The 16,434-nt window shown below is 35.8% G+C and overlaps 1 protein-coding gene and 1 long non-coding RNA gene across 4 annotated transcripts in view; one reads left to right on the forward strand and one right to left on the reverse strand.

Annotated features, from left to right (window-relative positions):
* rnf123 (ring finger protein 123) overlaps nt 1–16,434 on the forward strand; it is a 276,643-nt gene that overhangs the window by 180,193 nt on the left and 80,016 nt on the right. For all 3 annotated transcript variants that reach the window (XM_030134087.1, XM_030134086.1, XM_030134088.1), the window contains one exon: nt 4,954–5,171. In XM_030134087.1, the coding sequence (XP_029989947.1) occupies nt 4,954–5,171 (218 nt within the window). The remainder of the gene's footprint in view (nt 1–4,953; nt 5,172–16,434) is intronic.
* On the reverse strand, nt 1,795–8,721 carry LOC115419366 (uncharacterized). Its single transcript, XR_003935431.1, has 3 exons — nt 8,710–8,721; nt 5,702–5,709; nt 1,795–1,927 (listed from the first exon to the last, which is right to left on the reverse strand). It is a non-coding gene; the product is annotated as an uncharacterized LOC115419366 (long non-coding RNA).

Consider the following 16,434-nt stretch of genomic DNA (forward strand, 5'->3'; position numbering starts at 1 on the left):
TTGTTTTTCTCTATCTGCAAAACTGAGAGAGTTATGCGCGAAAATTGAATATTTTGAAAATCATGACCTTGCGTTAGATCTTTCTAGGTCATCGAAGATCAACAAAATTAGTACCAAATGAAAGGCCATATGTGACTTCTGATTGGTGGATAATACTATGTTAGTCGATATCTGCATCATTTCACAGATAGAAGCCATTTTGTGAATTTACACACAAGTCACATAATGTAACTCAGAAATCGGAAGTGATAGAGGAAAACTCAAAGAATGCTATTTCCTACTTTTCCAAGGTGAACATTGTGGTAGACATCGTATCCTTCTATCTTCAACAGTTCTGAAGTTGTAAGTGAACGGAAATTGCAAAAAGTGCCTGAAATAGAGATATTTTCTGCCATAACTCTGAAACAGGAAATGATATTGCAAAACTAAAAAAAAAAAAAAACAACATTATCTCCTAGTTTTTCACACTTCATAACATGGTACTAGTCATTTTTCTCTGTCTGCAAAGCTGAGAGAGTTATGGGGGAGAATTGAGCATCTTGAAAATCTTTGCGTATGACCTTTCTAGGTCATCCAAGGTCAACAAAATTGGTCCCAAATGAAAGGTCATATGTAACTTCTGATTGGTGGATAATACTATGTTAGTCGATATCTGCATCATTTCGCAGATAGAAGCCATTTTGTGAATTTACACACAAGTGACATGTAAACTTTCAACTGCTTTAACTCAGAAACCGGAAGTGATGGAGGAAAACTAAAGGAATGCTATTTCCTACTTTTCCAAGGTGAACTTTGTGGTAGAAGTTAGGGATGTAACGATAGGAAAATTTCATGTCACGGTTATTGTGACCAAAATTATCTCGGTTATCATTATTATCGTGGTATTGTTGAAATTGTGCTCAAAATGTTCCAAAAGTACTGATACACTCACTAAAATAATTTAACCAAGTTGTATTTAAAAAAAAAACGACAAATAAAATAATTGCCACAATGCTCTTTCTCTTGGTAGAAATATTCAAGTATTAACCCTTAGTGGTCTGAGCCTATTTTGGCCGTTTTTCAGTCCTTTTGATTTTGCCTTTATATACTACATAAACAAATGTTTACTATACCCGTGTTTGGGATCTTTTTTTCAGCACAACTTCATTTATATCATCTGTCTATTATTTTGTCCACTTTAACCTATTATATCAACATAAAAAGCCAGAAAACACAAAAAAAATATAAAATCCAATTTGAAAAATTTTTATAATTTATTGCATAAATAACACACAGATGCTTAACTAACCTTTTCAAAGACTTTAAAAGTGAATATTGGTTCCAAATATTAGGTATATAAAATCAAAATTGTAATAAATTAAAACTAAACTCAAATATTTGACATAAAAACATATCTTTGCATAGGCGTTTTCTCCGGAAAAGTGCAGTAATCAGATAATTAGAGTATCATGATAATTAGAATTTAAACGGTAATACTAACCGTTGGCAATTTTACCGCGGTTTATTGTTATACCGGTAATTGTTACATCCCTAATAGAAGTCCTATGCTTCTGTGTTAAACAGTTCCAAATTTATAAGTGAATGGAAATTGCAAAAAAAGTGTTGGAAATAGCGATGTTTTTCTTCCATAACTCTGAAATTGGAGATGATACAGATAAATGAAAAAAAAAAAAAAAACACTTAATTTAACTTAACTTTTTCACACTTTTTAACGTGGTACTAGTAGTTTTTCTCTATCTGCAAAACTGAGAGAGTTATGAAAATCTTGACCTGGTGTTTGATCTTGCTAGGTCAACAAAATTGGTACCAAATGACAAGGTCCTATCCAACTTCCTATAAGTCGATAATACAAAGTTAGTTGATATCTGTCTTAGTTTTCAAGATAGAAGCCGTTTACTGAATATGCAAATTAGGCGCTTGACCCCAGCTTCGACTAGAGACCACGGCAAATCATTTGGTCATAGTTTGAGATCAATAAGGCTTAAAATGTGACCGCTACAGTGCATACAGACAAGGACCGGCAAGCAATAAATTAAAATAGAAAAACAGTGTTTTTTTTTCAGTTGCTGCATTTCCAGGAAACAGCCTGTGACGAAGGTACATGTTGGTGGAGGATGGTGTTTTCATTGTTGACCGATGTGGTTGCTCAGCAAGTACATGGGATTTCTAATAGATTTAGTGAAGCTCTCTTGCCTGCTGCTGAGCTACTCTAATGCGGATCACGGCCATCAAAGTTGTTACTCACTGATGAAGAGAAGCATCCCTGACACCATCACACAGCACCTGCTGCTCTGATTTATGGAGTATTTTTCCTACTTCTTTTAATGGCAGTGACATTTGTCAACAGGTGTGCTGTTAAATGTCCAGTCCAAACGCTTTTTAAAATAGTTTTTTAGCAATTTAGCAGTATCAAAATAACTGATAGTTGCATATTGTGCACTCAAACAGACATTACTGTAAAGATATTCATGAATTTTAATGTCAGTGTTGTTTCTAAAGCAATATGTTAACGCTACATGGTCACTCCCAAATGTTTATTGTTCCAGATGTGGTTTTTTTCCCTTAATATTTATTTATTTATTCATTTTTTTTTATTTTTTTTTATTTAAGAACATGTAAAGAAACACAATAAAACAAAACGAAGCAAATTAAGACAAAAACAAAATAACATTTAAATGAACAGAATCTATCTTCAGAGTAGGAAGAAGTATATTTAATCCAACCCCTCAGTGCTTTTACACCTTTATCACTAACTTAATACAATAATCAAACAATACATTTTTCCTCATTTTAGCATCGAACCACAACAAATACATAATGCAGTAACTGAATTATACACAAAAATATGATCCTGGCAGTACAGTCATACAAACAGACTCAACAATTCTACAGTTTTCTTCAATAATTACACTGGTCTACAAGGAAAATGCTTCCAGAATAAAAGTAATGAAAGTTTACCACGTGAGAGTCACTGATAAAGAAAAATCAAGTCAAAAATGCTGGTTGGCTAAACTTTCCAAGATACAGCCTCGGGTCAAAATGTGAAATTCAAGAATTAACGAGAGAATGGGTTTGACTCCAAAGGAATATTTGTCTCAGAGCTAAAAGATCTACTTCAAAACACTGTCTGCACATTAGAATACATTCACTTTACAGGTTCTATTTAGTGGAAGATTTATAAAACTATTATATAAATGTACATAAACCAATATATATGTGTCATAACACTTAATCATATACCTTGAAAACATCAGCAAACCGGCACTTTTGTCATTTATTTTCCAATTAATCTTATTAAAATAACATTTAGCACATTTAATCTCTGAAGCAAATAATTTCCAAAAAAAATTGTAGACCAGTGTTATAGCATATTTATCAATACAACAGTATCCATAAACAAACAGCTCTCATTGTCATGATTAAATACTGCACTTCACAAGAATCAATTCTTTATATCTTTATGTTTGATATTTGTTTTATCTCCACATACAATTTGTTCCACAGTTTGACTCCACAGATGGTGATACAGAAACTTTTTAACGTAGTGCGCACTTTATGAATCTTTAAATTTAATTTTCCCCTGAAATCATAGCCTCCCTCTCTTTCACAAAAGTGTTTTTTCTATTACTTTATTTCAACCTTTCTGCCCATTGACAGTTGAGAAACAGACTTGTGAAAATGAGCCTACAGTACACATGTAAATACAAATGAATGTACCATGTATATATGAAAAACTGTAAGTACCTAAGAAATGCACATCAATGGAAAATGATAAAAAGCAATAAATAAATAATTATATAAAAAAAAGCAGAATGTTGAAACGTCACTTCCCTCCTCAGGTCAGATTAAACTGAAGGAGCTGGTCTCTTAATACATTCAGAGTCATTTTAAATCAATGGGAAAAGGACGAATGTGGGTGTAGATTATTTTCCTAATTGACTGAATTGGGTTCGGCTTTGAGATGCTTTTAAGGAACATTGTTAATATACTTTTAATACCTTTTAAAATAATGGTGACGTTTTATATGTATGTTCTTATCAGTTTTAAGTTTGTTTTTAGTACTGACTTTCATTGTGTTTATGTATATTAATGTGGATGAACAGCTGTGATTTCCATTTTGTGTAACTTCTGCTGCTGCTGTCATAGCTTGGATTTTTAATCTCAATGAGCTTTTTTTCCTGGTTAAATAAAGGTTACAATAATAATAATAAGATTCTCGCTTTAGCCGCCTCTTCCTCGAACACAGGGGCGTCAAACTCATTTCAGTTCAGTTCCACATTCAGCTAAATTTGATCTGCAGTGGGCTGAACCAGTAAAATAATAACATAATAATATATAAATAATGTCAACTCCAAACTTTTCTCTATGTTTAAGAGCGAAAAAAGTAAATTTACATTATGAAAAGGTTTACATCTACAAACTATCCTTTCAAACAATGTGAGTAACATGAACAAACTGAAAAAAGAAGTGTAATTTTAACAATATTCTGCCTCAGTTTATCATTTACACATGTACATTATAACTTACAGATCACAGTGGATCTACAAATACATAAAACATTTAGAAACAGGCAGAATCTTGTTAAAATTGTACTTACTTCACTTAAGACATTTCAGGTTGTTCATATTTGTTTATGGTATTCACTTTTTTTGCGAAATGATACTTTGTTTTAGTGTAAATACATGAAAATATTTACATTTACAAAGAGAGAAATTTGGAGTTGTCATTATTTATATGTTGTTATTATAGTATTTTACTGATTTGACCCACTTGAGATTGAATTGGTCTGAATGTGGAACCTGAACTAAAAGGATTGTTCGTATCTTAGTGTAATTTTTGCATTTCATAAATTCATCCCAAGGGCCGGACTGGACCCTTTGGTGGGCCGGATTTGGCCCCCGGGCCGCATGTTTGACACCTGTGCTCTAACAGTTCTCTCTTCTGCTTCCTCAGAACGTCACGAGCTGCGTCGGTCCTGCTCTCCGACCCCTGTTTCCAGCTCCACTCCATCCAGCATCTGTTAGGAGAAGGAGGCGAGTCGTCCACGTCCTCGGCGGTCCTGACCTCCAGTGCACTTCCAGTTGTAGGCTCTCTGGGATCGTCCGTGGCTCCTCCGATTCCTTCGACCTCTGGGACCTCATCAGAACGCAAGCACTTCTCGCTGCATGCATGTGAGTGATAGGTGAAACTCATTCTCCGTTAAGCACAGGAAACACACCAGGAAACTACTCAATAAGTCATGATTCATTCATTCGCTCATTTTGCGAAAGGCTTCGTTCTCGAGGGGGTCACAGGGATGCACTGCTCACATATACAGACCGTTCACTCACATTCACACCTACGGACATTTGAGACTCACAATTAACCCACACAGACATAGGGAGAACGAGCAAACTCCACAGAACAGCCCATTAAGTCATGATTCAAATATTAACCCTTTCATCCATGAATGACCCTTAGTCAAGATTTTTTTCCTGAGTGTTTTTATTCCTCTTTAGGTGTAAAAAACAATGTGATTGATTTTTTTTTTTTTTTTTTTATGAGAAATTCATTTTTATGTCCACTCATTTGGACATCATGTGTTTAATTTTTGAAGCAAAGAAGCATGTATTTAAAATCAGTGGTGGCTGCTCGTCTTTCAGACAGAGGAAGCTCATTGTTGACTTACATCAAAAAAAATTGTCAAGTTATTTAAACCTACATTTGGCCCTCCGTTCCTTTTTAAGAAAATGGTCAGTGACCTTATCGTACCAAGTAGGCGTCTTTTCCAGGGACTGGACCAGTGTCCTCTCATGTCCAGCAGAGCTGGGCTGCTTAGATTGCCTTGGCCCAGTGTGTTGTGGGTGTCAGACTTCAGCCTTTTTAAACTAGAGATGCTCCTTTCACTCCGACCTAGCCGACAGTTTGATTGATTTAACTATCTACAAAACGATATTCAACTCGAACAAGAAATGATTAAATTATGAAACTGAAACAAGAAAACGCTGAAATTATGTTAAATTGAAACAAGGAAGTACAAGTGTGTTTTATTTACAGTGCAAGAAATGAACGAGTAATTTCGTAGTGGTTTCTCTCTCAATTTCAAAGCAGAATGTGTGACGGTATTAAACTGAACTGTGTCAGTGAAGGAGGAGATCTCGAAATAGCTGTCAATCAAACGGGATTCAGCCTTTCGACCAGTCCTCCAATCACCACATGGGATTCTGGTGTCCAGCCCGGCCGAGCTCCGCCCACAGCTCCATTCACCCCCAGAGATGCCCGGCGTCCGGGGGCGGGACAACATCGTGTCATTTATCCGATTACCGTCCAGTTTTGAGACAATGAAAAAAAACTGTTCCACTCAGTCCCACTGAAGCCCAGAGACGGACACAGTCTACGGACAAATGCACTGAGCAGAGATTGAATGAGAAAACACAGACACGGGAATGGAGGAGAAGTGAAAAACATCGTGTCTGTTGATTTGTGATGAAGCTGATTCTGAACAAACTCATCTTTGAGATGAATGTGTTCTAACATATTTGTAGTCAATGAAATGTCAACACAACCGAACATATTTAACCATTTAATTTTTGTAATTTAAGGGGAAGCCGGGCTTCCACTGCAGTCTGTGAGAAATCACCACTGTTTAAAATGCAGTATCAGAAAGTGATATACTGTGTGAAAACTGAATTTTTGTTTGTTTTTTTTTTGATGCTGCTAATCTGATGTTTTCTCACATTTTATCATACTCTAATACTAGTTATTACTCATTTCATGGAGATAACATACAAAAAAACCTTTGTGTTTAAGAAAACTGTTAATTACAGTCTATTAACAATTAGCAATTGATTTACACTCAAACATGTTAGTGCAGATCAGGTTTATCAAGAACATAAAGTTACAATAATGGTTTGAATTGCAGTGTATGGGATGATGCATAAGCGTCCACTGTGTTGGCTGATATGGAACTAAAACAACAAAACCCATGAATATACAAGAGAACAGCTGGAGAAGAACTGTCCACTGTAGTGACCACTATGCATGAAAGGGTTAAAATACTCTGTATGCAGTGTATTGAGATAAAAAAAATACATCAACAACAATGACAAACTTTTTTATTTGTTATGGAGAGGTCAAAATAGACTATAATAAAGAAGAAATAAATATGACACCATTGCCACATGTGTGTGATTTTGTTTTTGCTAAATAAATCTCAAATAGCTGTTCAGGAAGGTACTGTAATAGTCAAGTAGTAAAAAGAAAACTGTACTCTACTGTAATTTTTAGTTTCATTTACAAGATAATCTACCTCTCTTCCTATTGCTGTTTGTTGAAATTTGACAACAACGGGGAATTTATGAAACACTTAAGGCAGTGGTTCCCAACGTTTTTTGGCTCATGACCCCATTTTAACGTCACAAATTTCTGGCGACCTCAGACATTCAAAAGGAAGACTTTTTTTTTTGTTAAAAATAATTTGGTTTTAATCATGTGATAGTTTGCTATACTATGTTGCAAATAAATGTTAACTTTAGACGACATTTAGTCTATATAATGTATGTTATTATGGACAGAGGCAGAAAAGCCAGGTGTAGATTACTGCACAAAGTGGGAATTTTATTTTCCTTGGTCAGGATATGTACAGTCAGTCCAGCTTGGATTTACAAGGCTGACAATTAATACTGAACAAACAAGAACTGAAACTATGAATTATGAAAGAGCTGCAGCATCTGAAACTGACCACAATGAACATTTGACAGATAAACAGAACCACAGTGCTGCAGTTTCAGTTTCACAGTTTATGTCTTTTATGTGTTGGGATTGTCTCTCTCAACTCACCATATATTTTTTATTAGTAAGTTTTTATTTTCATCAATTACTAGAAATTTCAGGCGACCCCATTTGAATTCCAGGCGACCCCAAGGTTGAAAAATGCTGACTGAAGGGATCTCAAAAACTCAGAAATCTCCATCATTGTAAAAGGCAAAATGTGTGGAGCGCCAACATATTTTTCTTAGTTTCTTTTGTTTAACCTTCCTCTTGTGTTCACTTTCTGTTACTGTCTCTTAAATGTCTTAAATCAGCTGTAAAATACACTAAAAACAATTATCTATCATCCAGTTTCTTTCTCATCTCTTGGTTACCTTGTTAGGCTTCTTAATATGAAAATATTAGTTTTAATATTTTTGGTGTGAGCCTCTGGGCCTTTTTTTTTTTGTCAGTATACTCCTTCATGTGCACTCTGCAAGTCACCAACTCTAAACTGAATTGACCTCACATATCTGGACATGCCCGTCTGTGCTTGTTTTGTTTTTGTGCAGGTAAACCGCATAACAAGGCAAAATGAGAATCCCCTAAAGCTGATTGTTAGAGGAGCTGTCTGTCAGTGTATTGGCTGACAGTGCACTTAAGATTTCAGTTTGGGCTCTAATTATTGCTTTATAATCTTATTTTTATAACTGGGTTGAAACTGACCCTAACAATACAAAGGTCATAATTTCAACTAGAGCATTTCATAATTTAGTGGGGAAAAAAAAGTATTATTTTGTTGAAATAGAGGTTCCTGACAAAGTAAAAAAAATAAAAAACTTGATGCAATAAACTAATTTTATGTGGTTCTTTTATGCAATTATAACCTAAAATGGGTTGTGCTGATCCTAACACAAGAGGAAGGTTAAGTTAAAGACCTGTGGATGGAAATACTTCCCCTGGCTCGTACACTCTTCTGACTAATGTTGACAACAGGGCTGACAGAAATGGTACTAAATATTATGAGGATATTTGTTTTCTGTAGTGATCAATATCAGTATTTATCACACTCCATAGGCTGATAACGCTGCCAGTCAGAAGAGTATACTAGTCTGGGGAAGTATTTTCATCCCCTTGTGTAATCACAGATATAGTTCTTTAATTTAAACAAAAGAAACTATGAAATATCTGTTGGAGCTTCACACATTTTGCCTTTTAAAATGATGGATATTTCTGAGTTTTAGAGGTCCCTTAAGTGTTTCCCAAATTGCCTGTTGCTGTAAATTTCAACATTCAGGTAGATTACACTGGTCAACAACAAATTTATTGTTTCAGTTTTTTGAGCTGATTTAGGATAATTTTGGTGTGCTGAATCCAAAAATCACATTAATTTTGCTCAATCAGGTCAACTTTCTGAACTATGCTACATATTGGCTTTTGAACATTTTGCTTACATTTATGGGCATTTTCACATCATATGATACAAAATTCTTTCATATTTCTTGCAATAAACGAGTTCTGAAGATTTTACTTTTGCCAGTTTATGATTTTTTTTTTAATATTACAGGTGAATGAAATGGCTTCGACTAGAAGATCTGGCAAAAATAAGCCTGACGTATTCTGCTACATCTGCAGTGAATACACCATTGTACCTAACAGGAATCAAGTCACAAGTTTCATAAAGTGTGCTTACCAATCTTATTTTGGTATTAATTTTTATATTTTGTGAGAAGATCAAATTTTTCAAAATCAAATTAGCAAAAAAACCTGACCTGATTGAGAAAAACAGATGTCATTTTTGGATTTAGCGGTGCAAAATGGTCCGAATTCAGTTGAAAAAACCTAGACAACTTGCAAAAAACATTTTTTTGTAACCCAGTGTTATCTTGTACATGAGACCAAAATACAGTAGACTCTAAGTTTTTTTTTTACTACGTGTGTATTATAGTTCTTTGTTGAACAGCTATTGCCGCATTTCCACTATGTGGAACCAGCTCGACTCGGCTCGGCTCGACTCAGTATTCCTGGAGACCGTTTCCATTACAAGATACTACCGACTTTACAGTACCTGGTTGTCATAGCGATGAGACGCGTTACTTCCGTGTCTTCTGTTCAGAGTTGCTGATAAACTCGCTCGTTGCATATTGTCTCGTCTGAATTTTTACGTCGGCCACCAAAGACTGAATCTCCTCGACAAACTATGGTGTAGTTTTGGGCTGTTATCATGTGAATTAATGTACCGCTATATTTACTGTCAACTTCCGCATCTGTTTTTTGTAAAACGGCGAGTCACAGAGAGAACTGTCTGACCAGTCAGTGGTCTACAGTGTTTACACGTCACCTTTTAGTATCTGGTCCCCAGTCCTGGAACCTTGGCAGAGGTGATACCAAAAAACTAGAACCAGGTACCAGATTCCAGGTCCTTTTTCGTAATGGAAACGCAAAAAAGTCGAGTCAAGTCAAGCCGATACCCTGCAGTGGAAACAGGGCATATTTGAGATTCATTCACCGAACACAAAATTTACACACGTGGCAATGGTTACACATTTGTTTTTTCTTTGGCAAAAAAATTCAAACCAGTTGTAGACTAATGCTATGAAGCAAGTTTGGAAGCACTTTGGGTCTATTTTAAAAATAAATACTTACTGAGATAAAAGAGAAACTATTTGTCAGATAAAACACATTTTTATATTATTTTACATCATATTTAATACATAAATCTGCATGTAACGGTCAAAAGGACACAAATGTTGTGTGCAAATAGTATCTCTCTATTCTCTCACAGGCACATTTTGGGAATTTAACTAATTATTCAAGGCAGAGTATTCCACAAAAATGGCCGCTGCTGCAAAATCATTTACGATTTATATGCGTTTAACTGGGCAGGTTCTGCATGTAACTTAAGTGGACACGATGGATTACATACAAAACCTGGAATGAGACTGAGATTCATGGAAAACCCACATGTCTGGATTAGAAAAACCACTAGGATCATCAAATTTAACACAGGGTCTTTATTTATAGTCTATATAAGACACCTAGGTAGCTTTTCCTGTCCCAATTTGGGTCCTATTTTTGTCCCGAATATTTTATTAAAACTTCATTAATTTTGGGATGGATCAGAGCAAGAGTATAATTTCTTTGCATTTGTCTGAGGTCATCATTAGGTCCATCCTGGGGGGAAATATGTCTAAATTTGTCTTTTATTATTAGGTCTAAAAAGCTGGAAAAGTGCCAGATACCAAAATAAACCCAGTTTCATAGAAGCGCCCAAATGCAAAAGTTTATTATTCACACACATCACATTATTATTGATGTACTTTTTTTTTTTTATCTCAGTCCTGTTTTGAGATAGTTTTAATGCTCAGCCCTAGTTCACAAATATACAAAAGTACATTCAAGTTCATTCCAGAATTCACCAAAATAGGAGACAGGAGCTCAAACTGAAAATGTGGAAAATCGTCAATATATGAAAGAAACATTAGTGTGCAGTTGGATCTGTATAATGTCAGTAAAATTGAAGTACTCTAGGATGAGGCCATAAAGCAGTAACACTTCCACTGTGCAACTGCTGAAGTCAGTGATTTAAAGGCAGTCCCAGAACTCAATATATCATCTCCATCTCCATATACAATATCATCTTCTTTCAAAGTGAAGCACTTGGAAGTTTGGCTAACTCACTGTCTTGGAAACAGGCCCGTTATGTTCTTAATGTGATTTAGACTACATTTTAATTTGGTTAAGGGCTGCAGTGGCATCTATCATGGTTGCTGTGGTCTGCTTGTACAAGAAATTGTCTTGTATTGCATACACATCAAGTAGACATACACAGTTAGCAATGAGCTGGAGCTTTATCAGACTTAGTGGCTTTTGCTGATATTCTATCCTGCATTACATGTACAGGGTGGGGAAGCAAAATTTACAATGAACATTTAGTTGTTTTTTCTCAGCAGACACTACGTCAATTGTTTTGAAACTAAACATATTGATGTCATAATCATACCTAACACTATTATCCATACCTTTTCAGAAACTTTTGCCCATATGAGTAATCAGGAAAGCAAACGTCAAAGAGTGTGTGATTTGCTGAATGCACTCGTCACACCAAAGGAGATTTCAAAAATAGTTGGAGTGTCCATAAAGACTGTTTAGAATGGAAAGAAGAGAATGACTATGAGCAAAACTATAACGAGAAAATCTGGAAGTGGAGGAAGCAACAAAAAAACGTACCAAAGCTTTTATTAAAGCTCTGAAATCCAAAATCCTAAAGGATCCAACCAAATCCATGAGAAAAATGGCAATTGAACTTGAGGTAGACAACAAGACCGTTAGAAATGCAGTAAAATATGATTTGAAGATTTAAATTCTCATGACTTTCAATAAACTAACTGGTCATACACTGTCTTTCAATCCCTGCCTCAAAATATTGTAAATTTTGCTTCCCCACCCTGTATGTTGCAGTTTAGACTTGGATTGATTTCGTGTTTTTGCAGAATCAGTTCTTCCTTGGCAGCTTCAGGCCACACACAGTGTGAGGTCATTTTCTGCTGTGTCAGTTTTTTTCAGGCAGTGGTTGATGTGAAGTAGACATATTATTGAAGCGCATTAACATAGGGCTGAATCCACAAAGAACGGGTTGTGTTCCATGTTATGGATCTATTCACAAAAGATTTTTGCATTAATGATATGCTGGTACAAACATGCTTATAAACATTTACACCTCCGTGAAATTTACCCTTGTTTTGCATTGGAGTTCCCAGTGTTTCAAGTACTTCTCTGTACTTTAGCACACATAGTCCTATTAATACATGTACATATAGGTTTCCCCTGGGTCCTCCAGTCCCCCCCCCCCTCCCTATTATAAACAATTAGCCTATACTTTGGTTAATTCTCCTCTCAGTGTCCTTGACCACAGTACTGATAAAGATCTGGAAATGGTTCCCGAGTACCTTCAATGGCAGCTCACTGCTTCTAATGTGTGCTATGTGCCAGTGTTAAGCGCTAATGCCAATGCTAATGCTAGGTACTTTGAATCAGGATGAGTGAAATGCAGAGAGTGACTTTCCTTACAGGGATAATAAGGCAAGTGGACCTTTTTAACCTTAATAAACAGGGTTTCTGCGGGTCATTAAAAAGCATTAAAAGTCATTAAATAGATTTTGTGAAAATTATGGCCTTAAATGGCATTAAAACGCATTAAATTCAGTGTCCAGAGGCATTTAAAAAAAAATTAAATATACTTGAGGGAAAAAAGCTTTGTTATTTAGGATTTATTTCGATAATATAAACATTTAATAATTTTGATCAGAAGTATAGTGTGATGATTGACAGGTGGAACACTTTAATTGTCTATTGTTTATAGCCGATACATAAAGTCATCAACACCAGATACTTGGAATGCAACGTGCTGTGAGTGTGCTCATGCTGTGACGAGAGAGTGGAGGGAATATTAGCAAATGTCAGAAAAATGGGAAAATGCAAGTTTCAGCCAAAGTGATTGGAGGAGGAACTATTCAGAACCTGGTTAAAGCCTGTTGACAGGAAACTGTTTTAAAACTACATATAAAGCTGTATCTGCAGTTGGACATGGGCATTAAATTTGTTTAACCCTTTCATGCATGAATTATGAGAACCTTAGTCAAGATTTTTTTTTTTTCTGGAGTGTTTTTATACCTCCTTTGGCATAAAAAAAAAATTGCGATCAAGTGTTTTTTTGTCATGGAGTTACAAAAATGTCCATGCATTTAATTTTTTAAGTAAAGAAATATGTATTTAAAACCCAATATCAGAAAGTAAAATGAAAACAATGAAATAAAGACATTTTTAAGGTTGCTAATTTGATGTTTTCTCACATTTTAACATACTCTAATGCTAGTTATTACCTCATATAATATGCAAAAAACAACTCTTTTTTTCTAACAAATAACAACTGCTTTACACTTAAACGTGTTACTGCAGATCAGGTTTATCAAGAACAGCAAAGTTAAAGTAATGGTACGAATTGCAGTGTATTATGGTATGTTGCATAAGTGTCCACTGTGTTGGCTGATATGGAACTAAAACAACAAAACCCATGAATACACAAGAGAACAGCTGGAGAAGAACTGTCCACTGGAGTGACCACAATGCATGAAAGGGTTAAAGTGGCGTTAAAAAGGGCATTAAAAAGCATTAAATTAGATTTGCTGATACCTGCAGAAAAACTGATAAAGGAAACTGCAAAAACACATAAATTATGCAGTAATGAGCAGAGACACATACATACAACCCTCTGCAATCAAAACCAACTTTCTTTATATATATTTACTGTATATACAGGGTGGGGAAGCAAAATTTACAATATTTTGAGGCAGGGATTGAAAGACAGTGTATGACCAATTAGTTTATTGAAAGTCATGAGAATTTATTTGCCACAAGAAAATGTACATAATAGAAAATGTTTTTATTCTGTGTGTCCTCCTCCTTTCTCAATAACTGCCTTCACATGCTTCCTGAAACTTGCACAAGTGTTCGTCAAATATTGGGGTGACAACTTCTCCCATTCTTCTTTAATAGTATCTTTAAGAAAGTCGACATTGCTGTGTGATGTTCTATTGGTAGCATGTTCTAAAACGCCCCAAACAGCAGAATCCAGACGGTTTAGATCTGGGCTCGAAGGCGGCCATAAACAGGATTCCCAAAAATTGCTAAAGTTGGATTTGTTGCTGTTGTCAACAAGTGTTTTGGTGTTCTTGTGTAAGATTTTAACTTCAAATCATATTTTAACTGCATTTCTAACGCTCTTGTTGCCTACCTCAAGCTCAATTGCCATTTTTCTCATGGATTTGGTTGGATCCTTTAGGATTTTGGATTTCAGAGCTTTAATAAAAGCTTTGGTACGTTTTTTGTTGCTTCCTCCACTTCCAGATCCAGACTTTCTCGTAATAGTTTTGCTCATAGTCATTCTCTTCTTTCCATTCTAAACAGTCTTTATGGACACTCCAACTATTTTTGAAATCTCCTTTGGTGTGACGAGTACATTCAGCAAATCACACACTCTTTGACGTTTGCTTTCCTGATTACTCATATGGGCAAAAGTTTCTGAAAAGGTATGGATAATAGTGTTAGGTATGATTATGACATCAATACATGTTTGGTTTCAAAACAATTGACGTAGTGCCTGCTGAGAAAAAACAACTAAATGTTGATTGTAAATTTTGCTTCCCCACCCTGTAGATATACTGGAATTACTGGCATGCTGGAATTTCTATTAAAATCGACTCAAGAAGTTCATGAAAATGTGTTTGATAAATGTGGGACTGTTAAAATAACGTTTTGCATCTCTGAACATATAGGGGATTTCACACAAACATTAGTTCTGATGTTCCTTTTGGTGTCACTTCTGGATGTGTGGCATCACCCAAACTCCAGAACAGACTGCCTGCATTAACACATATAGTACAGCAGCAGTAACTTCATTATCACCTGAAAATTCCAGATGTGATAATCCTGAATGTTGTGTGTTCTGCAGCTGTTACACTATGGGATTCCACACATACTGATCTGATCCCTCTAATATCTGACTGAAAGATTTCGTGCCTCATTTTTACATTAATTTAACATGAATTTTTTTAACATTAATTCAGTATCATGCAAGGATCACATACCCAAAGACTTGGACAGAGGTGTGTTTGTGCATGTTAGTACCAGCAGGTGTGAACTGCACCAGCCAAACCGAGTCTAGCAATTCGTGCCGGTCCTTTATAAGTTCGTCAGTTGCAAGGAAAGGGAATGATTTTGCATCAGAAGTATGAGGTTTATATCCATGCAAATTGTACAGGTGTAATGCAGTGCAATTTGGGTGCACTGCGACTCAGTATATTTTTGTGTCATTTAGAAAAGTTTTATACTTGCAAAAGCTGTGCAGCCCTTTTCGTGGCTCTGGCCCACAGTGAATACAGTAACAACTGAAGTGCTGTAGATGGTAAATTAGTCCCATTTCATGCATTACAGTTTAGTTTTATGCAAATGAATGGAAAGTAATTTTGAGTAAAGCCATTTTTAACAAATTACACAAACAAAATATAACTTTCCGCATGCCATTTTATGTATGCCTCTGCTGACACACGGAAATTATGTACTGGGATACACAGAGAGAGATGCATATACGGACCCCTGAATAGAGCATGAAACTGGCAGTGGTTGTAGGAAAGTGTGACAGACAGGTGAAAAAAAAAAAAATACAGAGAGAAGTGAAAACGGAAACAGTGACACAAGGTGGAGGCAAGGCGTCGAACATGTAGACAGCAGTGAAGATCTGAATCTCACATACGTATATTATGTAAAAATATGCATACTTTACCGTACAAGAAGATGATGGATTGATTCACCACTGTCACTCTCAAGACATTAAAGAGTTTTTGCTTTGAAAATTTAGAATTGATGAGGAATGGCACGGTTCGACATGCGGCGTTATCAGTGTCACCGTGCAGATCTGCTGTGTTCGCTAATGTCTGTCTGTGCATATGTGAGCGTTAACCCGAGTGTCTGAGTGTCTAAATTAGCCGTTAACTCTTTCTGGTACCGCTGTTTTCTCTGTGTCTGTCAGTGACAAAGCTGTAGAGGTCCTGGAGTTGAACTGTCACCACAGGGGATAGCCCGGTATTCTCTTCTGTTGTCATGGCAACGCACGCTGTTTCCATGACCACCTTACACGGTGTCATCTGG

Source organism: Sphaeramia orbicularis, chromosome 5 (assembly GCF_902148855.1).
Source record: "Sphaeramia orbicularis chromosome 5, fSphaOr1.1, whole genome shotgun sequence".
Classification (NCBI taxonomy): domain Eukaryota; kingdom Metazoa; phylum Chordata; class Actinopteri; order Kurtiformes; family Apogonidae; genus Sphaeramia; species Sphaeramia orbicularis.